Source organism: Rousettus aegyptiacus, unplaced genomic scaffold (genome assembly GCF_014176215.1).
Source record: "Rousettus aegyptiacus isolate mRouAeg1 unplaced genomic scaffold, mRouAeg1.p scaffold_m13_p_4, whole genome shotgun sequence".
NCBI lineage: Eukaryota > Metazoa > Chordata > Mammalia > Chiroptera > Pteropodidae > Rousettus > Rousettus aegyptiacus.
Window position 1 is genome coordinate 71556164 of NW_023416307.1, and position 27723 is coordinate 71583886.

General features: G+C 37.6%; 2 protein-coding genes and 1 pseudogene across 4 annotated transcripts in view; 2 read left to right on the plus strand and 1 right to left on the minus strand.

The window, feature by feature from the left end:
* The window catches only part of ST3GAL6 (ST3 beta-galactoside alpha-2,3-sialyltransferase 6), a 66946-nt gene that overhangs the window by 28783 nt on the left and 10440 nt on the right, over positions 1–27723 (minus strand). For all 3 annotated transcript variants that reach the window (XM_036219936.1, XM_036219937.1, XM_016135827.2), the window contains exons 2-3: positions 16790–16950; positions 1213–1312 (exon numbers count right to left, since the gene is read on the minus strand). In XM_036219936.1, coding sequence (XP_036075829.1) covers positions 1213–1301 — 89 coding nt within the window. In that variant the 5' untranslated portion in view covers positions 1302–1312; positions 16790–16950. The remainder of the gene's footprint in view (positions 1–1212; positions 1313–16789; positions 16951–27723) is intronic.
* The window catches only part of LOC107505649 (translation initiation factor IF-2-like), a 67242-nt gene continuing 55101 nt past the window's right edge, over positions 15583–27723 (plus strand). Inside the window, 4 exon segments of the mRNA XM_036219661.1 lie at positions 15583–15656; positions 15658–15725; positions 15728–15846; positions 15848–16213. Of these exon segments, the coding sequence (XP_036075554.1) occupies positions 15583–15656; positions 15658–15725; positions 15728–15846; positions 15848–16213 (627 nt within the window).
* Positions 25375–25495, plus strand: LOC118602194 (annotated as a pseudogene).

Genomic DNA, 27723 nt, shown 5'->3' on the forward strand with positions numbered 1-27723 from the left:
AAAATGAAGTATACTATTTGACGTCTAAGGTTATTAAGAAATAGAAACCAAACTATTTTGGGCTGTAAAGTCAAACTTCGGGTGGCTTTAAAAAAAAAAAAGACAATTACCTCTCTTAAATAGCTCTTAAGGAAGCAAGTTCACAGCACAAATACCCATCTGAGGTAATTGCCCAGGGTACTTTCTGTAACTGGAGTAAAGTGTTAGCTTAGGAGTGACATGAACATCCCTCAACCCCTGATGATAAAAGACTGCTCAATTCAGACCCTTTTCATTGACTTCTTTATCATTATCCCTGTCACAAACAATAAAATTTGTAGGGAAGTAGCAATCTAGTAAGCTTCTTGCTTTTTCTTCTGTTCTTGTCTTCTATTACTAAGTGTGGGACAGGGACAGGATGTGGCAGAAATGGAGGGAGATTCCTGTGGTATAATTTTCATGTAGTGTATAATCGGACTTCTAAGTTCTTTAGCGTGATATTTAAATCCAAAGCCTAAAACTTACAGCTAAACCCGCCCACTTGACATTGGGTTTTTTCCAGTGACTATTTGTTTAACTTCCTTTTATGAAGAGCATTTCAATTATTTTGTAGTCAGCCAGTAATGACATTAAATGCAGAAGTAGCTGTTTTTTTCATGTAGTGAGCACAGGCTGGAAACACGATCTAGGATCTATTATTGAAACACTGGCAAAGAATACTAAACTTTGTCCAAGATGGGAAGTTGTCATGTGATTTATTTTGACATAACCATACACTACCACACACTTAGGATTTAAAGGTCATCAAAACTAAATTTCTAGACAAAGGATTGACAAAGGGGAAAAGGATAAAAAGCAAATAGTTTTAAATAAAGAAAACCATATGTAGTGTCTACATTTTATCAACAATCTCTTAACCAAGCATTTTAGGCTCTAGAAGTCAAGTACCATAGAGTCCAAGTATTTTATCAGCTCAAAGAGATGAAATATTATATAAAGAATGTTATATCTCAAAGATGGGCAACACTACTGCTTCATTAGAAAGTAAATAAAAGGTGTTGCTTATCAATTTTAAACTGTTAGAGATAAAGTTTACAGGATAGTAGAATGGTAAAAGTTTATAAGGGAAAGTGAAAAAAGGTTCAAAATGATGCAAGGGTTTGCAATAGGTCCCTCTAATAATTTATGTGTCTGTGTAAAAGTTATTTTTAAGTAGCAAAAATGAAAACTTACCAGTAGGCATTTGTTCCCCATAATATACAATGCAGCACATAATACAGGAAGACAGCACTCAGGATTATGGCCACAAGGAACCCTCTCATGGCTGGCCCACCTGAAACAAAAGGAATGAAATACAAAGAAAAGGCAAGAGTGTTGTACAGATGGATTTACTCCAATGGCTTAAATTTGAGTGTTAGTGAATAAACACATAGAAGGGGGAAAGTAGAATAAAAAAGGTATAGGCCTATTATTTTGGAAATGCCAACTAAATGGGCAGAAAGAGAATTTTTTTCCTCTCTTCATCCTCTTATCTTTAATCAACACAACATAATGTATGTGTAGACCGTAAAACAGTTCCATAGTTTCAAAGCTAGTGGCTTCCCTACTATTTTCTCATGTTAGATAAGAAAAAATTTCATTCAGAATCAAATTTTACACATCTACTCCATATCCAAAACTTTTTTCAATATCTATTTTCTCCCTTAATAGAAAGCAAATATATGCTATATAAGATGTAAATAAACATTTAATTTCTTCAGTGACCAAAATGACTTTTAAGTGGTACAAATTATAATTTTTACAAGTTTTTCTAATTTTAAAAAACTAAGAAAAAAATCTATTAAAAATATTTTCCAACCCCTCAATTTTAATACCCTTTTAGATGGTGCCTATTTGATTTTTCAATATCATAGCACAGATAAATTCAGCTAATACTTGCTTACTTTTATATTAAATGACAGTATAGTTCATTGCACATTTGCAGACAAAAAACTTGACACAATCTTAGAATATCAATGCAAAGAGAAAAAGAAAACCTTTTAGAGAATACATATTTTTTTAAAAAAACTAAAACATGTTTATTTACTTCAAGGACAGAAATGAGAAAGTTCTCATTTTCACATGTAATTAAAAGCAAAAGACAAATTTAATATCTATCTGTATGTGTGTCTGTATGTATATGTATGGTTCCATAATAGACCTTTTATTTCAATGCATGTGATTTTAAATATGTATACTGTTTCTTTACATCTCTTACCAAGTTCTGGTTTGTCTAGACAATTGCGTGCACCACAACTCTCACTCCTACCCAGATCTGTTAACTTCAGTCAGACCGGTTAGATACATTTCAAAATAATGTAATGCTGTCTCCCTTTTACTGGTAACATAATTATAAATGGAAATCTTAAAATCTTTTGCCTTTATAAGTAGAATATACTAAATATAATTGAACTTTCCTTGATAATGAAGGTCATCTTAACAAATGTCATTGTCATGCTGTGCTCCATGAGAGTTGAGACCTTCTGGAGTTGATGAGAAGGTAGGGCTGTTTGTTCACCTGTGGTTATTATCGGGTCAAAATTGCTGATCTTGCCGCCCTTATTGTTAGCTGTTGCTTCTCACTGCTATTAAGATAGCCACTGCCCCCACATGCCACTATTATAAAATTAATTAAAAGTGAAGCCTATGTCAGGAGAAAGCATATAAATTAAACAAGCGTAAATTAGTTTACACATACTTCTAATTTAGTATACATAATCCCTATGAAGAGTCAAACTGGTTGTAAATCAGAAGACAGGAATCATGGCCCATCTCTACCTAATTCCTGGCCTGGGGGACCTTAGGTAAATCAGTTTACCTCTTCCAACCTGAGTGTCCTCACATGTTAACCAGTGAAAGCACACAACCTACCTCTTTGGACTACTAGTGGAAGATGACAGGCATCTGGCACAACATATAACACAAAAATATGTGCCGAGTATTTTTGTGTATGTATTTTATTGCGGTTTGACTTCTAAACCTAAAGTTTAGGGAAAAGATTGTTTCGTGATGTGACTGCTGTCAGACCCACAAGTCAGACCCAGGCCAGAAGGGGGAGATCATTTACTGCGAATCCCCCTTAGATTGCTGACCCTAATCAATGTTCATTCTGACATAAATCAGCACCCCCTCCCCCTCCCTCCCACTACAAGCTGTTGTCCTGACCTAGTCAAGCATATAATTCCCCAAACCTGGTAGCATTCACATACTAGTGCCCGTGACTGTCCTCTCCACCCCTTTTTACCCTGTGTAATTCTTTGGCATTTGCCAGGCAGGCACGGGTATCTATTTTGTCTTGCAGCCGCCCACGACATGCCTCTTATGTAAGTTTCTTTTACTAATCTTCACTAATTGCCAGACTGGAGTTGCCAACCACTTGTTTCTCTGGTCTTTCTTTAGCCTTCTCTTTCTTTGGTCTTTCTGCTTATGGAGGTAGATTTTCAGTGTCAGGGCTTTTTCCTGGGTCTGTGTGTACTAACAATTGGCAAGCCAGCCCAGGGACCAATGAAATGAGCTTTGGGAAAAAAGCATTTGTGGGAGAAAGATCAGGCTGGACATCTACATCCATGTGCAGAGGTGTGGCCTATATACCAGATACATCTAGACTGTTCTGAGCACAGGGATGCCCCAAAAATGACAACTGGTCTCATGCACTTGTTTGAGGAACTACACTGTGTCAAGACATAAAAATTTGTGGCCAAAGATATAGGCTTGTCTCTCTCATGGGCAGTTTGGCAGGACACCGACACACCCAGTTAGAAGAAGAAGCCACGGTTAGAAAATTAGAGGAAGAACTAAAACTAGAAAAAGAATGTCTACAACTCTGTTAGCATCAAGACTGGCTGAGCATTCTGGCAAAAATAGCAAAAGGAAAGAGTGCTCCTTGGATTTTGGTTTCAATTACAGAAGGGGGCAGATATCAGACAAACCCCAATAGAAGAGCAATTATTGACAATGAATACAGTGCTCCTGCAGGTGGAGCCTCTAACTAAAGAACAGCCAATTACAGTAAGAGCTTCTCTTCCTATCAAGGGGTGGACTTACGTGTTCCCCCACCTGCCTCAGCCATGGCTTAGACTCCTTCAATGACTCAATAGCATGCCTACTTAGGACAGAGGAGTGCTCTGTCAAATAGTCTTCTATCTTTAGAGATGCAGCATTTATTAAGCCCTGTTGAATATACAGACACTCCAAATGCTCCTGCTCTTCCTTAACCCTGTGTCAGCCCCTGCAACCTGCAAAGAAGGAATAGGGGGCTTTCCAGCTGGAACCTGGTATAGTGATGGCTCTAGCCAAGATAATCCATCTACCTGGACAGCAGTTGCCATCCAACCTCCATTGATCTATCTGGATAGAAATCGGAACAAATTACAGTAATCACCGGCTGAATTAACAGCTGTGTGGTTGGTATTCATGCATGAACCTTGACTGCTGATCCTGTGTACTGACAGTTGGACCATTTTAAAGGGAATGACTTTATGGCTTGGACAATGGAAACAAAGGAGTAAATAATTATGAACAAACATTTATAGGGACAAGAGACGTGGAAAGATATTTGGGCTTGCTTACAAGAGCACGAGGCTCATCTTATCTTCCATGTCCCTATCCAAACGGCATATATCCTCCAGGTAACCAGGAAGCAGATACCTTAGCAAAAATATACACTTTAGCAACTGACCTGTCAGTTGATGCTGCAGTTGGGGTACACTGAAAGAGTAGGCACAGTACTGCCCAAATAAGATGATGCATAGCTAAGGAAGCCGGGCTGCTTTTAAAAACGCAGTGACCTAGTCAGTAGTTGAATGGAGGCTCCATCTTCCATATAACCCACAGGCAGCGGACTTGGTGGAACAGAAAAATGGTGTCCTTAAACAAGACATAAAATTGTTAACCGGAAAACCCACTTTGGACTGTGGACAAAGGTGCTTTCCCAAGCGTTAACACATTTAAATGACTAATTGTGGGGCTTATTGCTTCATATGTCAGGCTGGGAACCCAGACTGAGGTACCCTGTACAGTAAAGGTGTGAGAAAGCAAAGGACACAGCAACAGTCCCCATACTTGCCATGGACTGACAAGCTATGAGAAAGAGGGCACCAAGCCCAATTGTCCCTAGAATGGGAACCATTTCTGCAATGGGCTGTCCTGTTGGGATAAGTCAATTACTTCACGGCTTCAGGTGGAAGAGAACTGCTCAGTCTCTGGGGAATCTTGTTGCCCCAATGCAACCAGGACCTGTGGAAATGCACTAGGCACAGACCGGACACACACTGTTGACGGAGGGGGGAAGATAAGAGCCCTGGTCTGGCATATTCCCACCCATATCCATTGCCTCACATCCGTAAGCACCACCTCCACTGGGCAGCATGTATGTTTACACAGCCTGGCCAGCTCCAAAGACTGTGGCCACATTAACATATGAAAAGCAGGCAATATAATTCTCATAGGTGACCTCCCAATTCAAGTCCCTATTAAACAAAGTATTTGTCTTTCTAATCCTAGATTTCTGCTATTACACTGGCATCCAGTTTGTCTTTCAGTCACCTAAGACATGCCTCATATGCAAGTGTTCCTTAATATACTCTATTAGTTACTAGACGGGCATAGCAACCTGTTTCTTTGTTTGCTTGTTTATTCTGCCCTCTGCGTACAGGAGTAAGATTTCAGTCTTGGGGCTCTCCCCTGGGTCTGCATATACTAACAAAGTCAGTCGTTGTCTTTTGCTCCATAGTAAAACACATGGAAAGCCAAACTTAGACATGGCCTATCTTTAATGCAGCCTGTGTTGTACTGTTATTGGCCTGACACTAAAATGTGATTGGGTTGTTGCTTTGGCAGAAAGCCCAGCATCCTCTGATGGCAAAGGGAGCAAAGCATGTAAGGGACATGTGTATCTACTGCTTCCATCCCCTCAGGCCTCTGCCTCCTCTTTCCACTTTGTTCCATCTTCCTTGCTCATTGTAATGTACGCTATCTTCATGTATTAGCGGTTATTTTTAAAATCACCTTAAATTCATCCTGGTGAAAAGAAATAAATTGCATATTTAGTGAGCTAAAAAAAAAATCATATGGTTCTATGTTTCTTGACAATTAATTGTTAAAATCCAAGTGAATTAAGGAGAGAATTAAGGTTTGGGATTATCAGAGTAAAAGTTCAAGACAGTGAGGTGTTTGGGATGTTAGACGTACCACTGAAGTGGCTAACTGAAGATTCAGACAGACAAGATAGGTAGTCCAGAGCCTGGCCCTTACAACATGTTCAACAAATGTTAGTTTCCCTTCCTCCTCTTGTGCTAGGTGAATTGAGAAGGGTCAAGGAACTGGACTCCAGCTTGGCTCTAAAAGGTAATTTATCATAGAGGTGTTAATATTAAACACTTTTGCCAGAGGCCATGAGCCATGCTTCAAGATGACAAGATAGAGGGTCTATCAGTACTGACAGAGAGCTAATGAGGACTTGGTTTGTCTCACACCTTTGACTGAACTGACCTCAGCAAAATGGTTTGTTTTATGGTTTGTTTGTCTTTTTGCCATATAGATACATCCAAACATGAATACAGGATGCATTTAATACTGTCTAGAAGGTATTTTCCCATGGGCCAAAACATTCACCAATCAGCCTACTTAAATACTCAAATTAAATACTGAAGACTCCACTCATAATAACATCATTTATGCAAACACCCAACAAAGATGGCATTGGTATCAGCAATTTTTAAAAAAGATATTTACATCTAAGATAAGGCAGCATATGACCTGGAGGGGGAAAAAACTCATTATTTACAATTCAATTTACTTATCTTTTCCCCAAAATACACCCTTTGGAAAATTTATGTATCATTTCACAAAGCACAGAAGTATTGGTAACCAAGATTCTGTTGTTTTTCATTCACTAATATGTGGTTTAGCTGAAAACAAAGTAGTGTGAGAGAACATTCTTTTTTCCTTCAAAAAGTAAAACGAACCTACTCTTGAAGAGCCACTGCATACACTACCTTAGAAAATTTTAGAAAGCTTAGCCACTCTCTAGTATGTCAGGCACTTCAAAGGGTCCGTGTTCAAGTTACAGAGTAGATTGAGACCAGCCAGGATATCCTTGTGAAAAATGTGTATAGTTCATCTGTTTGCTCACTGGAAAAAGCTTCCACAAATAAACAAAATCTCTAATTATAATTTTATAAGTGGTATGACCATTTTACTTTGAACAAAAGCACTCTAAGGAAAATCAGTTAGAATTTAATATAGAATGCCTGCTTTAAAAAAAAAAAAATGTTAAGGACCTGCAACATAGCTTCATTTACCAAAACAAACAAGTTTTCCAGATCTTGACATTAAACATGACAGATGCCTACCTAGTGGGTGTGGCTGCTCCTAAGACCAAGTTCCTTAAGACATTTGTTACAAAGTTTATATCATAAAAGGAATTATCCATCTAAATAGTGTAAGTAAAGGACATTAAAGGAGAGTAGGAGTGAGATTTGGCAGAGATCAAATGTTTATTTCTTCTTAAATTATGACCTGTAACCCAATATACAAATAATCTACATATGCCAAAATGAGCTCAATCTTGTCAAAAGTTTTTCCTTCTCCTTAAAAATAAAAGCATATTTTATTTGTGTAGAGCTTAAAAGTTCATAAAACACGTGTATGTCCAACACTTGATTTAAAGAGCAAAACAAGTGAGTGTGCACTTGTTATGATGAGTGAGGGAACTGAAAGTTTCTGAAGTGAGTTGTCCCAGGTCATGCAGTTTGAGAGACAGAAATAGACTTAGGGTCTGACCACTCCTTTCTGAGGATTCTATTCTATTCCTGGTATCATCCTGTCTCTCAAAAAAAAAAAAAAAAAGGCCTGAGAGGAAGTCAAAAGAGAATTCTAATTAGAGAATTCTAATCTATAACTTCCTGACAGTGCTTTGCTGGAAGCTGGAATTTTAAAAGGGCAAATCCAGATATTGGTGAAAGGGAGGTGGCTGTAAGGCAGCAGTCTACAAAGTGATTTGGCAGGCCCAAGGGTCAGCACCAGCTGGGCGCTTGTTAACATGCACTTTCCTGAGCCCCTACTTGATCTGAATCTCTGGGGCTCAGGAAAATGCACTGAAACAAGCACCCTCCAATCTGATTCTTATGCATACTAAAGTTTAATAACCTATGTTCTAGGAGACTCAAGAGAACTATGGAGGGAAAAAGAAAAGAAATACAGAGACCATAACAAATATTACAGTGGTCATCCTACTAGACTGAAAGCTCCATGAAAGAACTATATGTCTTGTCTATTATTTTATTTCCAGCACTTCTAACAATACCTGTCACATAGAAAATGCTAAGTAGTTGTTGAATATAGTTACAGATCCCATAACTAGATGCTTTGAATTAACTTTTTATCCAAAATGCCTAGCACATGGCAAATGCCCAATGAATAATGGCTGATTAGAATCATTAAGATATATGAGTGCTTGGCCCATGCCAAGGCCTGTGATAAATGCCTTTGGTGTGTTATTTCATGTAATCCTCATAACCATACTGTGAGGGGAGTGGCAAACTTACAATTCCTATCTTATAGATGAGGAAAGTGAATTTCTGAGAAAAGCAGTAATTTTCCTGAGCTGATAAGTATCAGAACCAGAACTCTAGAGCCCACTGCCTCTCTCCTGTGAGCTTCTACAAATGTACTCAGACCCAGCCTTTTGATATTAGACTAAACCTTATAGAAGGTTTGTCTATCCCGCCAGCTCCTTAAGTAGTATTGATTCTGGGGATTAGTGAAAGGAGAGAAAGGTTATAGTCACGAACTATGCTGAAATAAAACCCTATTATTCCTCCCAACTTCATTCCTCAGAATTTCAGTAAATCCATTATTTTTTTCTCCATGGTTCTGTTGAGTGTCCTAGAGCAGTGATTCTCAAACTTTACTATACATAGGAATCAAACTAGAGGATTCTCGGTTCATTCAATGCACACTCCTGAGCCCCTGAGCAACCATGATAGCACTGCTTGTAAAAATAAAATAATAACCTATGGAATGATGGTCGAAAACAGTCATTTTTTGTTTTTAGACTCTACTAATTCTTCCTCAAAACTAAAGGAGCTTGTTTTTCCAACAGACTGCTAGAAAAAAAGTATGTATAGCAATAATTCTGGAAATTTTATTCTCCTCACCAGGTACAAAAACCCTATAGGTATTCTCAATCAACATCACACAACAAGGAAGAAACACCCTCCACGTTCTCGCACGGAAACAGTCTGCCTGGCCTGTCTGCCCCCAGTTTCCCCGGCTGCGCTCCATAAGCCATTTTCGCCCCACTCCAGCCTGGGCTGTCTTGGCCTGCAGCCATTGATAGCCAGCTCAACAGTTGGTCTGATTCAGTATCCATTTTTTTCTCTGGTTCTGATTTGAGAGCAGTGATTCTCAACTTACTATACAAGGAATCAACAGAGGTTCTGGTTCATCATGCCCTCTGAGCCCTGAGGATACACTGCTTGTAAAATAAAATATAACCTAAATGTATGCTGACCCTGGACATCTCATCTGCCAACCTGGGTTCCTGTTGCCAGCTCCCAGAATCATATCCAGTTTTCTAATATCTGCATTCTTTTCTGTCCGCCACCCCAGGAGCTCTGCAGCCGAACTACTAATTCTTTAGTAACGAAGGATCCTGCCTTTTCTCATCCACTCTGTCTCCTTATGCTCTCCGCTTCCTCAGTGACGGGGATCCTGCTCTTCTGCTTTGTCACCTCATACTCGGGTTGCTGCTGCTCAGCAGCAATGCCCAATAGCCTGCATCTTTGTGCATATTAGAAAAGGACCTCCTCTGACACCACACAGCCCTGTGGGCACATATCTTGGCATGGGCAAGATTTCAGCCACAACTCACCCCTTAGCCAGGTTCACCTGTTCACAGCTTATCACCACAACCTTACCAGGTGGCCCTGCTGACAGCCTGTGTCCACTCAGCCCTCAAAGAGGCCTACTCTACTCAGTCTCCACCAGTCCTCAGCTCACACTGACCCACACCCAAGACTGTATGAACTTGGCTCAAAGATCATATACTCTGCCTTCTTTCCTCTTTGTATTTATTGCTCAGTTTATGACTGGTCACATGCCCATGTGAACGTTAGCGCTAGCTCTAGCTATGTATTAACGTCTAGATTTTTTTAGTCCAGCTCCATGGGTCTCTTAAGCCTTCTAGAACTAGCCATCTCCATATAGCTCAAACCTTAAGGGAGATGCAAAGGACCCCACCGTGACAAATATAAATAAAGTCCCCAGTTCTCTTTAACTCATTTACTACCCCTCTTTTAAGTGTGGTTCTTAACATGAATTGGATGATCCAAATGTGTCTATAACCTCATTTACATACCAAAGACCTCCACCCTTTGGTGTTGATGATCCTGTAGTATAATATAGCACAGTTATTAAGTACTTTACTAAGTGCCCAGCACTGCACTAAGCCCTTTGCACACATGATGATGAAAGCAGGGATATTATCATCCCCATGAAGGAGGGAGATGCTTGATTCCAAGAGCAGTGGCCAGAATTCGAACCCAGATGTGTCTCTTTTTTAATTGTACATTACAGGAAACTATAATCATTGTATTTTTAAACTGTAACATTATGAACTCAATATATTCACTTAATAGCTTTTTTAAGTAAAGCAAGGGAATGATATACATTAAAAGTATGCATTTATTAAAACACATTTAGAAACATTATATGAAAACCATTCATTTCACAATTAAAGAGATGAATCTTAAGTAATCAGTAGTCTAGTTAATGGGATTTTGCTAAAAGGACCTAAAAATGCTTAATAGGCCATAATTAAATAAAATAGCATATGCAAAATGAAATAACACACAATATTACACCTAAAAAGGCTACATTTAAATCTGAAGAGTTGAGCTACAGCTGTTTGATACAAATTAAGGGGGAAAATCTGACATGACTGAGTAAATTAATACAAAATTAGAATTTGATTTATGTCTCTTCCGCCCCCAAAAATCAATTTATATAATTTCAACCAACTGGACCAACTGTACACATTCTGGCTAATTTCTAAATACATCATTTTTTTCTTCCTGCTAGGTAGAAGGACACATATGTTAACTTTCTTTCTCTCCTCTTCCCCCGATTCTTCTGCTAATACAATGATAAGCAGTTAGTTCCTACACACATACACACATACTCTTCTCTTTCAGTCCTTTTAGAAAGACAGTGCTTTTGCCAGATTTTGTCCTCGGTCTATTTAGACAGATATTTTCACCTAATTAAAAGCTAAAGCTTCGCTGCCAAAGTAGATGATGGAATCCTCCCCTAAAAATTGGATGTGCTCAGTGCAAAGAATACAAAAAGGAGAAAAATGACTTTTCAGCAGAATTTTATTTTTTAATAGCACAGCAGGACAGATTATTTCATTCAGCTAATAGCATACTATACTGGGTACTAAACATAAGTGAATTGAAGTTCCTGTTTTCAAAATTTCTCCCTTTAGACTCAACTACATTGAAAATACACAAAGAAGCTTTTAAAGGAACTTCTTATGTTTCTACTGTTTATTCAGATTTTCTCCCAAAGATCCATTTCTTCTCCCAAAGTGAGCGTTTTTTTCTATTTTCTTATATTAATATCCCACGGATAAGACATCCTTCAAAAAGTATTATGTAGTTAACTTTACTAAGATAAACATTTTTATATAATAAAATTTGCCACTTTTACATGTATAATTTGATGAGTTTTGAGAAATGAATATGGTCATGTAACAACCACTGAAATCATACTAAACATTTCTATCAGCCCCAAAGTCCCCATGTTCCTCTTTGCAGTCAGCTCGCTTTCCCCAGTTCCTGTCTCTTGATCTGTTTATCACTGTAGTTTTGCTTTTTCTAAAAGTTCACATAAATGGAGTCATGCAGTATGTATCTTTTTTTCTGGCTTATTTCAATTGGTATAATGCTTTTGAAAAAAATGTTCATGTTGTTGCTTGTAGCAGGAATTAATTTTTATTACTAAGTAATATTCTATTGCAAAGCTATTCCTTATTTTTGTTTATCAATTCACTGGCTAATAGACATTTAGTTTCTTTTCGGTCTTTGGTTATTATAAATAAAGCTACATTGACCACTCAAGTACAAATCTTTGGGTGGGCTTATGTCCTCATGGATCATACAGTAACTATATGTTTAAATTTATATGAAAATTTTATATTGCGTTCTACCACCTATTCCTGAAAAACAAATTTGCTTCAATCTTTCAGTTAAAAGGAAAAACTACTTAAAACAATTCAAATTATTAACACCATTGAATAACACAAACCACTGGCAGAGGTAAGAACTGATTAATATATTAATATCTAGCACTCATTATGCACATGTACTCATCTACTTCAGGATCTTGGGAACGGAGTTCACAGACTGGTGAGGGAGCTAAATTACACTGTTTCAAAATGAGTATGATTATCTGTTGTGAGAAGAAAAGCTAAATATTTTAGACTCCTGCTTTTTGAAGCGTGGTCCATTAACCAGCAATATTGGCATCATCTGTAACTTGACAGAGATGCAGAATCTCAGCCCCACCCATTGAACCACTGAATCAAATCTGCATTTTAACTGTGATATGTGTGTTTGAGAAGCACCATTGGAGGTCAGAGGAAAAAAGGAATTGTGTGCCATTGAGAGGATTTGGGCTTCACAAAAAACAGTTTTTGAAAGGAACTGGAAGCTCATTCTAAATTCCAGGCTATCTCTTTTAAAAGTCTTTTGGGCTTGACCTTTTAAATTTTCCTATCAGCAGGATTTTCTCTGATGAAGCTAGTCAGACCCACTTTGAAAATAAGTGGCTTTGAGAAAACTTCCCCTCACCATTCTAGGGTATGTTTGCAGTTTCTTTGTAAATTCCCTAGATATTTTTATTCCTATATTGTTTTTAGTCTTATCCTTCCATTTACTACCAGCATCACTATGATACGACTGGTATTGTTGAGAGGACTCCTCTCAGGTTACACCTACAGGACACACACTTCATTCTGCATCACCTTCTGATTCACCTAAAAGTGCCAGCTGAATCATCCACCAAACTTTATCACCAACATTTCCCATTATTGCTGTTTACAATTTGGCTCCAAGTATTACAGATCTTAGAGCTGGAAAGATCACTAGAGTTCAGGTCATTTAAACAGAGTAAGGTCTTATGTCACCATACTACAAAAGAAACAGCCAAGATTTAGAATTTTAAAAGTTGCCAAAGTTTACCTCACTTATAAGTAGCAGCATCAGTAGCACAAAAAAACATCCTCATGTGGATTCTCCTCCAGAACAATTCCAGTCTTATTGTGGGAGTGCAATAATAACCCGCTAACTCGTCTTCGTTTTGTTCCAGTCCTCTCTCTGATCTCTGTGGTTTTCAATTCCTGAACTACCTTCCTTTGGGTGGCACTGCACTGGCCTGCGTCTCACTATCTTTTCTGCCTGTGCTCTAGACCTTCTTGTCCTCATCACACCTTAATATAGGTGTTCTCTTATCTTAATCCTGTTTCCTAAACCCACATTCTCATTACTTCTCAGCTACTAGCAATAATCTCTAATCTTTCTTCTATTTAAACCAACCCACATGCTGCGCCTAGCATAAAATCCTCAAAGCCTACTTTTCATTCTGTCACCCACCACACAGGAAAACCTTCAGTGGCTTCCCAATGTCTGCCAAATAAATATAAAACTACTCAGCCTGGCATTTAAGGCTTCTATAATTTGATCTCTGCATCTTCTCATCTTCTAAATTCCATTTATTATTTGTAGATAGTAGCATAATTATGTGTTAACTTTGCCTGGTTGACTACCAGTCCTTCTGGATTTGAGTCTCAGCTCTATCTCTGAAGTTAGGAAGTTGCTTAACTTCTTTATACCTCAGTTACCTCAGCTGTAAAATGGGAATAATGGTGCTACCTAACAGAGCTATTAATAAGTAGTAGATACAAAGCATTTAGGTAAATGTTTGGCACGTGGTAAGGACCCTCCTAATCTTGTCTTAATTCTTCTTTTAAAACTAATGAAGTATTAGCTGGCCATACACCAAGCCCTCACTGAAATTCAATTTCATAACATCCTGGTAAAGATCCTAAAGAACTCATGGCATCCTGTGTATAGCTTCAAAAAATTTAAGCTTCCATTACTATGCTGACTATTACTTCTGCACATTCATTTCAACATTTCAAAGTATCTGTGATAGGAAGGAAGCCTTATTCGCCTGCTTCTGAATATAAAATAAAAGGCATTCAAGACAGTAGTAATTCATTAGCAAAACTCAGCATAGAATTAGGCCCCTATTCTAGCTATAGAAGCCAACATCTTTTTACACTTTTCTTAAAAAAAAAAAAAAAGAAAAGAAAAAAAAACTGCTCTGGGTCTTAACAAAAACAAATAACCCAGATTTGTAATTGGCATGTCTGAAAACAAGAAATAAAATCAAGAACTCTACAAATAATCTGAATTAGCAAATAGGTTTCATCTTACACTCTGATCTAGATTCATTATAATGTTGAAAAGAATTCAAATATTGTGTTCTAGGCTCAGAATCAAATAACAGGGTCATTCAGCAATGTCTAACAAGAACGAAGAGTTGAGCACTTGTCAGCCCTAGACTAGAGAATGATGGCAGAAGAACAATCACTGCAACAGACGGCAATAAAGAGTTTAAATTTTCTAAACATTTATGTGACAGAACTATTTTAAATGCTTTAGATGTACATCCTTTTAATGCTCAAAACCACCCTTTAACATCTCCATCATACAGATGAAGGCACTAAAGCCCAGAGAAGCTATAACGTACCCAAGGACACCCAAGTGAGTGACAGAGCTGAAATTTGGACGCAAGCACACACCAGAATCCATGCTCGTCACTATTATGCTCAAAATATTTCCATGTTCTTGATGCCAGGAGATGTAAAGATGGACAGGAAAGGCAGTTCTACAAATCACCAAGAAGATTATAACCCAGATTCCATTAAATGAAGATGTTTCTGCCAGTAAGAAACCAAAAGATCCAGCCCTACCTCCAGCCTAGGTTCTTGGTCTCAGCAGTTCTGCATTCCTAGTGGGGAAGGGCTTTGAAACCACTCAAGAATGATCTCAATTTGAATGACAAATTGCTCAAGAGATTCCCAAAACTAAATCCCAAAAGCATTGCAAATGTCCATAGTTGCCAGTACCACCAAAGCCTAAAGTTCTCAATCAGTAAGTATCCTTAACAAAACAATTTCCAAACAAAGCAGTAACGAAGCAAACCTGCTAGTAGAATAATTCCTGACAAATCTCAACAACTCAGAAAGACTGTAAAATGTAAAACATGGAGCTACGTCCTGGTAGACATTAAACTCCAGAACTTTCTCAGAACAAGTTCATAAATTGCTATCTTAAATTTGTACATGGGGTTCCAGGAATACTAAGAAGAATATGTCTGAAAATTATATTAAGGTACTTTAATGAAATTATTATTTATTATAGCATTTAAAGACAGGGGGCTCTCTCATTCGCTCTCTTTCTGCCGCCACCCTGGTTCCGTGTTCTTTGCACAAAAATGCCTAATGAAGCCACAGAAACCATCCCTGCCACAGAGCAGGAGTTGCCACAACTCCAAGCTGAGACGGGGTCTGGATAGTAATGAATCAGTACTGGAGCTTGAGGAACAAGATTCCACACAGGCAACCACACAGCAAGCCCAGGGGCAGCAGCAGCTGAAATCAATGAACTACCAGTCAGTAAAGCAAAACAGAGCTGGAGTGAAAAGAAGGCATGGAAGGCTACGTTCAAACTGGGTCTTCAACAGGTTATAAAGGTTACTAAGAGTCACTATCTGGAAATGTAAGACTAGCCTTTTTGTTATCACAAAACCAGATGTCTACAAGAGGCCAGCTTCAGATACCTACATAGTTTTGGGGGAAGCCAAGATCCAGGATTTATCTCAGCAAGTACAGCTAGCAGCTGCTGAGAAACTCAAAGTTCAAGGTGAAGCTATTGCAAACATTCAATAAAACACACAGATTCCAATTATACAAGAGGAGAGCGAAGAGGAAGAGGTCGATAAAACAGGTGTGGAAGATAAGGACATAGAACCAGCCATGTCACGAGCATATGTGTTAAGAGCAAAGGTAGTCCAAGCCCTGAAGAACAACAGTGATGATATTGTGAATGCTATTACGGAATTATCAGTTAACCGTCTAAAAACAAGGACACTTTTTTGGTGTTTCAAAATAGTAACTGCAGCTTGGTTTGAAATTTGTACTGTTTCTATCATTAATAAAATAACAGCTCTTGGGGGGCGGGGCGCGGAGAGGGAACTAGATAGAGTTCATTCTACTGAGAAAACAAGCCCCAGAGAGGACAACACTTTGCCCAAAGTTACACAAAAAACTTGTTAATAACAGCAGTGTCGAAAAGTGTTGGGGTGCATGTAATGTTCTAGTTAATTTACGAGTTTTCTTACTCTTTCACTTCCATATCGGTTTTAAAAAGTCCCAAGAAAGGCCCATCCAGACTGATAATAAAAATATTTAAAACTTTAATAGCTCAATTTTGAGGTATGTTGAAGAGTCATCGGTTACATTGAGTCTCAGAGATCCTCTGGCCACAGGTCAAAGTAGTAAGAAATAAATTAACAGGCAGCTATATACAAATTAATGTCACCTGCTAAAGATGGAAACATTGTATCATTGTATAAGGACATTTTAAATGTTCAAACTTCCATCTAAGAAGTCTGAGACAATGGCAGTGTGGCCTTTACTTACCTGCACTTTTAAGGAATCTGTTTCCCAGTGGCCCTCTGTTCTTAAAGGTGAAGGATGCTGTGAAGGTGCTGGATGCTTGAGAGGCTTCGTGCTAAATTGTCAGAGCCTCTCCACTAGAATTATCCAAGACGAAGGCTGCCTTGCTTCTTTACTTGCAAGTGCTGAAATAATACACAAAGATAGCATGCTTATAAGAATGGCTCAGCTACCCGAGAAAAATTTAATCCATTTAAAAACATTTTAATGAAAATACTATTTTAATAAAGTCACTCCTGGCCCTCCCCAAAATGCTTTGTAAGATGATGAAATTACTAAAAACAAAACAAAAAACCCACAGCAAAACCAGTAGCATATATTACATTACTATAGTTCATGACTATTTAGCCACAGGATTCAGCTCAGTCTCTTTGAAAATAATAATATTCAGCTCAATTAATCCAAGGCAACCTGGTGATGAAAGAACCATCTGTCTTACTTTTTACTTCTCTCCACATACACACAGCTTTATTGTTAAATGTGGAGGTGAGAGGAGAAACTGTTGCTCTGAAAATCTTCCGAAGAGGAAGGGATGGAAGGGAGAGCAGAGAATGAGGAGAAGGGCAAGGATTATAAAAATATCTACAAGAAAGTGAGGGGAGAGGAAGCGAAGGGAAAATTAGTAAGGGCAACTAGTTTAAGAATGTGCTGTGGCCACTTTCTCATAAAATTTTTTGGGAAAAAAACTCAAAATGCTCCTGCTACAGCTTTTCTTACACAAGACTAACCCTAATTGAAAACAAAACAAAACAAAACAAAACAAAAAACTGCATGCTCTGTATTTCTTGTATTAGTAGAAAATGTTATTTTTTAAAAACTCTTAGGAAACAATTACCAAAAGACAAAACTCACAAAAATATGACAGTATTTTATTTTAGAAGCCATGTGTGTAATGGAAAGTAAGAAAATAATTATGCTTTATTACGAAAATCATAGTAACATAAAAAAAGTTAGATTCGACCAAGTAAAAAAAAAAAAGATTTTAAAAGCTGAGTACACTACAATTATTTCTATGTGTTCGATGTATGTGTGAGCAACACATTACTAAAAGCCATTACAGAAAAATGAAATCAGTTGATGTGCTGAGTTCTGAATTACAGGAAATTTTTTATAAACATTTAAAAATCTTAATCTAAATCTGAAATCTAAATCTTAATATTAAAATCTTAAGTCTTAAAATTTATAGAGAAACAGAAAATGATTATTTTCATATACTTCTACATGCATTTCATTTTTGCAGTGCTAAGACCCAGTTAGAAATTAGAAGGCAGACCACAGTGCTCTTTAGTGGCTATTATTATAACACAAGTCCCACCATAAGACAGAATTAAGAACCTTAGGAAATCATGGATAATGATAAATTTGTGCCTCAGCATCATTTTCTCTAAATGTATAGAAAGCACAGCTCTTCTCCTTAGAGGATATACAAATGGCCAACAAATATATGAAAAGATGCTCAACGTCACTAGCTATCAGGGAAATGCAAATCAAAACCACAATGAGATACCATCTCACACCTGTTAGAATGACTATAATCAACAGGACAAGTAATATCAAATGCTGGAGAGGATGTGGAGAAATAGGAACCTTCATACACTGCTGGTAGGACTGTAAATTGGTTCAGCCACTATGGAAAACAATATGGAGTTTCCTCAAAAAACTAAGAATTGATCTACCATATGATCCAGCAATACTTCTACTGGGTATTTAACCCAAAGACTTGAAAAACCATATCCGAAAAGATAATTTGCACATCGATGTTCACAGCAGCATTATTCACAGTGGCCAGGACATGGAAGCAACCAAAGTGTCCTACAATAGATGATTGGCTCAAGAAGAGGTGGTACATATATACAATGGAATATCATTCAGCCATAAGAAGAGATGAAATACTGCCCTTTGCGACATGGATGGATCTTGAGATAATCATGCTAAGTGAAATAAGCCAGACAGAAAAAGTTGAAAATCACATGATTTCACTTATATGTGGGCTATAAACCTGAAAGCAACACATCAACAGGACAAACAGAGACTCATGGACATGGACTATAGACTAGTGGTTACCAGAGGGGAAGGGGTGAGGGGAGAGGAAGATAGGGTAAAGGGGGTCAAATATGCGGTGACAGAAAGAAATCTAACTATGGGAGATGAACACAGTGTAAACATATATATGCCTTCCTGTTAAAGTATACAGCAAAAACATTAAATTTCATTAACCAATGTCACCATAAATGATAGATGATTGATAGGTAGATGATAGATAGATAGATAGATAGATAGATAGATAGATAGATGGGAAGAAAGTACAGCTCCTGGGTTTCTTTCATCTTCTACCTACTAATAATCAGCTGGAGTAAAGGCACAATCACAATTTTGAAACTGGAAGAGCCCTTTAAGATTATGTAGTCTGAATAGATGGGTAAAGAAACCTCAATGTCATAAAAGATACAGCTGGGCGAAATGGGGATGTAGTTATACCTTAAGAAGCTAAATTCAAGGGAAGAAACAAGACAGCCCACTCTCATGTTTGGATGGCCTTCATAAAGAAGGGGCATTAAGCCAGATTCTGAAGACTACCAGGTGGGTAAGCAACAACCAGTGAATGCAATATACAAAAAGTTGGGTTTGAGCTCAGCACAGAACTTGCCAATAATTAAGCTGCCTAAAGATACTATGTGTTGCATTGTTGGATAATGAGTCACTTGTTTGTAAAGATTTTTTTTCTAAAAACAACTTGAGAGGAATTTAAACAGCAGTGCTTAATAAACTTTAATGTCCATTGGCATCTCCTGAGCATCTTGTTAAAATGTCGATTCTGATTCAGTAGGCCTGGATTGGGCCTGAGAATTTCCATTTCTAGCATGCTCCCAGGTGATACCAATGCTGTGGGTCAAGACTGCAGGTCTTGAGTGTCAAGGATGTAGCTTGATTACAACAATTAGAATGTTAATTAAACCAATTGTTTCCCAAAGTGCAGAGTCTTCTAACCACCTGACTTCGAAAGTCCTCTCCACCCATGATTTGGGGCAGATGATTAATAAATAGGTTGAGTGGTTATTAGCAGGGTTTTGTGAGTCTATACAGTCACATTTCCAAAAAAGTTTGTATCTTAGTATCTTGCAGTACCCCCCAGATCATATTTCTGAGGAATAACTAATTTTTCACAATTCTCAGAAAGAGATGTTTCACTTCCTTTAAAAAAAAATGAACACCTGCATATACATATGGAATAAATTTGGTTCTTTATTCTTCTTTAAAAAAAAAAAATGCTTTTACTCCAAGGTTGGCAAATAATTAACATCAAACTAAATGTGTTCTAATGAATCAATGAATGAATGAATATATGCATTCAAAAATGCGATTATAATTTCAATATTCTACAGTTAACAGAGAGAAAGTATGCCTACAAAGTAATGTTTCCCAGTGATTTGTGTTAAAAAATGTGTGTCTACAAAGGTGGGGAGGAACGAAATCTCACAAGGCTAAAATTTGTAGGCTTCTTTTTCAATGTAGAGCTTTCCATTATTTCCCTAAGCCATGGAATTTCACTTTCCTACCACCCATCTGGATCATAAAAATTCCGTCAATACTTTGAAAGTCCTCGTTTCTTGCTTGCTCATATTTTGCTTTGCTCCCATACTTATCTAATAAATTTGGGCTTGTCTCAGTTCAAAATCCTATGTGATGTCTTTCCTGAAGAAATATGTTAATATCTGAATACACAGACCCTTTCTCAAATTTTACAGTATCGTTAGGTTTATCTCCCAGAGTAACTAAACCCACAACTAAGGGGAAATCAGTCTTCTGCCTTTCCTCCAACTCTGAAAGTCCCCCTTCCAATGAGTTTACTGTTTTAGTTCACTTAAAAGTTATGAGGGGGGAAGTTATAAGTAACATTCCATCTGACTTACAAAAGCCCTTTTTTCAAACTACTTATTACATCAGTTTATTCTGATTGAGCCTAGCTTATTCTGCTCCTTTGGCACTATCATCTGTTTGTTAATTCCTATTTTGCTGTCGTTGAAAGAAAAAAGTGAGTTAACTTGAGGTTAAACAATCAGATAAATGAATCAAAGCTTAAGATCAGAGTGCTGGAAATCTTCTTGTTTTCCACAGCAAGCGAAAACATGTGATAAACTTATATTACTATCCATCAGATGATCCTCTAAAACCAAATTACAAATATGATGCAAATCATCCTTTGGGGTATCTTAAAATTTATTATTGGGAAGGGGGAGGTAGATAGGGTAAAGGGGGTCAAATATGTAGTGACAGAAAGAAATCTAACTATGGGAGGTGAACACACAGTGTAAACATATATATGCCTTATTGTTAAAGTGTACAGCTGAAACTTATTGGATTTCATTAACCAATGTCACCATAAAATAATTAATTAAATGTTTAAAAAATTATTACTGCAAATAAACCAATACATGAGACATATTTTTTTTTATGAAGTTATACAATCCTAGATTTACTTCCTAGTGTAGTAGTGGGTTAATCCTTTTGTCAAAGCATATCGAGTCAAATTTATTTCCTGAAAAAATTAACTCTGAAAGTTTTCGCCTTCTGGGGGAACTTTGTTGAATTAGTCAATAAATAATTTCTCAGTGCCTACTTTACGCCAGAGATCGTTCTGGGTGCCAAAGATATAGTAGTGAAGAAAAAGTTAACAACCCAGGAGAGAGGCAGAAATTCGCTAGTAGTTCATGGGTAACTTTTAAATTACACTTGTGGTTCTACTAGAAACTGACCCAGGTGAGGAAGGACAGGGAGTTTCCCTGAAGAATTTGAGAGAATTCTAAAATAACTTCTTTTAGAAAGAATTAACCAGATGAAATTAGGGTGAAAATGAAAACATTCCAGGCAGAGGAAATAGCATTTGCAAAGCTTCTGAGGTGAGAATGAAGATAGTACACTAAAAGAATTGAGGCTGCCGATTGTAGGAGTGATCACAAAAATAATAATAGCTATTCTTTGTTGCATGCCTACTACATGCATGGACTCATAATCCTCCTGACAGTACTGAGACAGGCAATGTTACTCTCAGTCTCTGAATAAGGAAACTGAGGCTTAGAGAAGTTGACTTGTCCAAGTTCTCAAAGCTAGAAGGTGTTAAGGTAGGGTTCAGCGGAGGCAGTCTGCCACCGGGTCTTTATTCTTGATCTAATATATGGCTTCCCAGGAGCCATGTCAACTTGGGGCTTTCCTCATGCTCAAGACTTATTCCTCCAACTTCCAGTTTTTACAGAATGATATCGTGAAATTACAGATGCATTAGAACAGCTTCAGTCTCATTCTCAGAGTCTTGATAAATGTAAGTTTCCTAGTTGAAACTTATTCCCTTAGGAAATATTACATGGACTTTTTATTACAAAAATGTTGACAAAAGTCCAAATGTTAATATAACAAATGCCCGCCCCTGAACTCCAACCCAAAATAACCTTATCTTCTCAAGGATATTTTTTTAAATGTACATTTTTGTTCGCCTTCTTACCTTGTTTCTTTTCCCAGAGGCAACTACTATCATGAATTGATAGATAGCCAGTCCACTTATTTTTTATACAAACACCCACACACATCCATACATATTATATGGTATACAATATTGTTTTCAGTGTTGTTTAACGTTTAAATAATAACTGTGTAATATTCTAAAATTTGTGTCTTTCACTCTATACTTTTGGTTTTGAGATCCAACCACATTAATGCGTAAAGATCTAGTTCATTTTTCGAATATAGCACAAAATTACCTATTCCCTACTAGTAGATGTTTAGGTTGTTTTCAGGAAAATTGCTTTCCTAATTGTCATTTTGGAACCAAATTTTTTCTCATCTAGAAAAACCAGTTTCAACTCCACTAAATCTTATAAATTGCTAGAAATACATTCAAATAGAAATTTCATATTTTTTAATTTTATTAAAATTGAGGTAACATGGTTAATAAAATCAAATAGTTTTCAAGCATACAATTCAACAATAAGTTAAATGTGTGTTACATTGTGTGTTCACCACCCAAAGTTAAATTTCCTTCTGCCACCAAATATTTGACCACCCCCTAACCTTTATCTACCGTCCCCCAATCCCCTTCTCTCTGGTGACCACGAATACACTGTGTCCATGAGTCTCTGTTTGTCATGTTTGTTACTTTTAGTTTTATATCCCACATATGAGTGAAATCGTATGTTTCTCAACTTTTTCTGTCCAACTTTTTTCTCTTAGCAGGATAATCTCAAAATCCTTTCACATTGCCACAAATGGCAGTATTTCAGCTTTTCTTGTGGCTGAATAATATTTCATTGTTTTTAGAAATTTCATTTTTTTAATTAAATTTATTGGGGTGACATTGGTTAATAGAAATTTCATTTTAAATACAGGGTTTCTTTTTTTCTAAAACAAACCTTTAATAATTCAAGTCACATAAGAATACGTAGATATTTAAAATACTATTTATCTCTGAAAAGGTAAAGTTAATAGTATTTTAAATAAGAAAAATTTCTAGATAAGGTAAATCTATAATAATCCCGTTGTAAACAAAACATATTGAAGTGAAAGTAGTTGAAGAAAATAATCTTACAACCACTTTCTCTTCCTGATAACCACACTAACTGGGCAACAAAACAAAACAAAACAAACAAACAAACAAAAAACAGTGTTTGAGCAATAAGATAAACAAACCAAAGGTTTCTCTGGAATGCTTCGTTTCGTGTTCTGGCCAGAAAATAATCTAAGGTGCAACCCCAGGAAAAGATAACCAAATTTTTCTTTAGAAACAAGAGTTTAGAAAGTGCCTACTATGTGCCAGAGTCAATGTTTGATAAAATGTACAATTCAACAAATCAATAAAATGCAACCATTTGATTTTGAAATGGTTATACCTAAAAACATTGTGACTATAAACAATGTTTTATTTTCATTAATGGAAAATTTTAACTCAAGAATATCATAAAAAGGTTTATTACCAAGTATAAACTAGAGTTGAATCTACAAATATGTGAAGACCCATCTATGAAATTCCTATTACCTTTAACATTATTTTCTATAAAAAAGAATCTGAGAAAACCTCAAAAGGCAGATGTTTTAAAATATGGATAACTGTTTACTAAGGCTGCATTCTTCACACTATAAAATAAGCTAGTCTAGAAAATGCAAAAGGAAATTTAAAGAGGGCATTTCTCTTTGGAGGGAGAGCAAAGTCTCTTCTCCTAGGATATTGCCAAAGAAGTATATACTATCCCCAGGAAGGTAAATTTAAAAAATAATAATAATAATTGGGCTTCAGAAGAAAGAAGTAACTCCAGCACACTGGAGGTCACAATGGAGTCAGCGTATCCAGCCCCAGTTTCAAAAACAACGGGTAAAATATTTTTGTACACTCCATAAGCAAGCCAAGGAGATATCACTTCTCCTAGATCCCTGACTTTCAGCCCAAGAAATGCTCCTGGGCTTAGGGAAACCTTCCCAGGCTTCAGGGATCCGTGAACTCAACTGAAATTTACCCTACCAATATTTCATTGAAATAACTGGCCAACAAATGGAGCAGCACTGTCATGCATTTATCCATCTGTCCATCCATCCATCCAACAGGTATTTATTATCCATCTGTCACATGGCACAAGATCTCAGGGGCAAGGGCTGTCTGCGCTAAGCGAGCACACATGTACTAAAGGAAAGTCCATATAGCCACACATTTAAACAGATAATTAAACGTGCCAAACACAGCCTCTTAACTACAGGTTCAAAGTGTACTCTTTATTATTTATCAATTATATAATGTATATTATACAAAATACATGATTAACTAAAACATGCACCTTTTTTGCATTACTCCCTCAAAAGGAAAAATATAAATATTAATATATAATATAAGCAGCGGGAATGAGATGTTGAAAGAGGCTTAGCAAGAGAAAAGGAACCACAAATAGACCAGAGACAAAAACTAAAATTACTTAATATTTGACAACTGTCCACGTTTGCGATTTTTTTTTTTTAATGTCCTGAACACTTCCTCATAGTTACTCATGAGAAAAGGCTTCTGAACTGAAAGGAAGGGGCAATTTAGGAGTCCACATCCACTCTGCAATCGCACTGTGCTATGGGCATACGAGGTTAAGGAACAGAATCTGTGCTAAGAGCGTTTAGGACAAAAGCCACCAGCAAGTCCCTAGGTCCCAAAGGAATAGCATGAAAGAAGAGCACAGAAAGTGGCCCCAGTCTGTGGACCAACCCTGGGGAGTTCACAACAGTACAATCCTTGTGGTTCCCGTAACACCAGAAACTCAGTCCAGAATAAAAAACAGGTAAGTCGTAAGGGCAGCATAGAACCAGTCCTCTGAAGCAAGTACTCCACCACCTACTATGCTCTGCATAGTTCCTTACTAGTAACTACAGCCAAATTGTTTGGCTGCTTTTTGATCTGAGGACATTCTTATTTTCTCAAACGAGAACTGGCCTTTGACATGTGTGTAAGTACAGCAAAATTAAATGTTTATTTACAATATGCCAAACTACCTGAAAATACGGATTCCATTTAAAAAATAAGTTGAATTGCCTACAGCAATGCCAGCCCGAACAAGCTGGATCCCATGTGATCTTGGCTGCTAAGCAGGGTTGGGCCTAGTTAGTACCGGGATGGGAGGCCGCCTTGGAAGACTAGGTGTGCTGTAGGCATAAAAATAAAAAGTTGGATTTATTTTCCTACTAAAGATGATTCTGGACCAGAGGAACTGGGGAAAACTGAATGGAGGTTGTGACCCCTTCTGGGCCTGAGAGGATGGGTAAGGACACCTCAGCAAAGGGCCAGATCGGCAGTGATGGGAAGACACAGAGGGCTGATTAGCAAGGTTTACTCAGGGGCATGTCAGGAAACGAAACTGGATGGGTCTCAAAATGTTAATAAAGGGTAGAGTGAAGAAATAAAATGCCACAGAATAGTGACGAAACCTCTGTCTGGAGCAACCACAAGCAAAGGAGGATACTCTGTGACCCAGGCCAGACAGGAGCAGCTTGTAGCCAGGGCAATTCCAGAACCAAGGGTCAGATGCCCTCTGGGGGATGCAGAGAGGAGGGTTCAGGGAACCAGGCCCACCACAGACCTTCAGTATTCATTTTCTAAGGCCGGAAGGACAAAGTGCTACAAATGGAGTCGCTTAGAACAATAGAATGTATTGCTTTACAATACACTTGTCATATATAATACACTGTCTCTGGAGGCTAGAAGTCTATGCTCCCTCTGAAACCTGAGAACCCTTCCTGGCCTCTCTGTAGCTTCTAGTGTTTTGCTGGCACTCCTTGGTGTTTCTTGGTTTGTAGATGCATCGCTCCAATCCGCTGGCATCGCATGGTGTTCTCCCTGGGTCTGTCTTCACATGGATGTTTCTTACAAGGACACCAGTTATACTGGACTAGGGGCCCGCCCTACTCCAGTATGACCTCCTCTTAAGTAATTGCATTGCAATGATCTCATTTCCTAACGAGGTCACGTTCCGAGGTACTGGGCGTTAGGACTTCAACATGCCTTTTGAGGGGACACATTCAAACTATAACACTCTTGGGCTGCTCAATCTTCACCCGCAGCCAGGACTCAGAAGCTCTTGAGCCATTCAGAATACCCAGGGGGCTAATTCAAGTTAAAGAGACACAGAGAAAAATTACCCTATGGTGGTGAAAATCTGAAGAGTGGTTACATTTAAGGAAGGAAATTGTGACTGGAGGTAGAGCATGCGGTGCTCATCTGGAGGGCAGATAATGTTCTAGTTCTTAACCTAGAGGCAGGTTACACGGATACATTCACTGAAAGGAAATGTATGGGCCATACTCATACAGTGTGTGTACTCCTCTGTATGTCTGATATACTTCCATAAAAACTTTACTTTAAAAAGTATTAGAGAACTTGAGCTGCCCAAGAAATAGAGGGTTTTGCAACCCAGGTAGACCCTCGGAGAGGGGCGTTATCTAGGAGGGGCCACAACCCGAGTGCTAGCTGCTCACCCTCGCTGGTTCAGGCTGGTGTGTAACTGGAAATGGCAAAGTAATTCACTTATAGTGAGAAAAATACAAGTGCCAAAAAGTCTATAAAAATGGCAGATTGGCAACTTCTACAGGCAAATCCACGGGTGATAAGTAAAAAGTTGTTTGGTAAGCACAGACCCATATTAAGGGCACATTCTCCCCTCAACAGTGCTGAAACGTGCTCAGACACTTCTTGCTTTGCTCTGTTTTCCCAGCCTCCCTGCAGACCTCTCCCACACATTCCATTTTCAGGCTAATTAGAGTTCAAGTAAGTTCCAGTGTTTTTTTTTTCTTTCACTTCTAATTCTCTGGGAATTTTAAGTTCTTGTGGTTAGGTTGTTTTGTGTCTAATTGCTTAATTTCCTACCAAGAGAAATCGACACCAAAAGACAGAGTTAAAATACACTGGACAGCAGTCAAACTTAGCAAAACACATATTTCAGGAGTAAAAACATCTAAGGTTTTCTAGAATTATAATTCAGACATTTAACATCAGATATTGTATATACTCTGAATATACCAGTATATTAAAAACTAAGGGATTCCTTAAAAATGAGAGGGGAGAAAGGAAGCCAAAACTTAATTGCAATGCAAAAATAAAAAATAAAAATCATATATTTATCAAAATTTTACAAATAAATTATCAAGCACATAATTACAGAAAATGAAGCTGTGATTGGATGAACAGCTTCCCATTCTATTGGCTTTCTATTCTATAAAAAGTATTAGGAAAGCACTGAAAGAAGCCATGAATTTGTAGTGAACCTACTGACTGTTCTCCTTGGATATCTCTACTCTCAAATTTCATATAAACCCCATGGTTCAGAAGTCCAAAATGATATTATCTCTGTTTCAAACACTTAGGTTTTTTTAAAAAAAAACGAGAA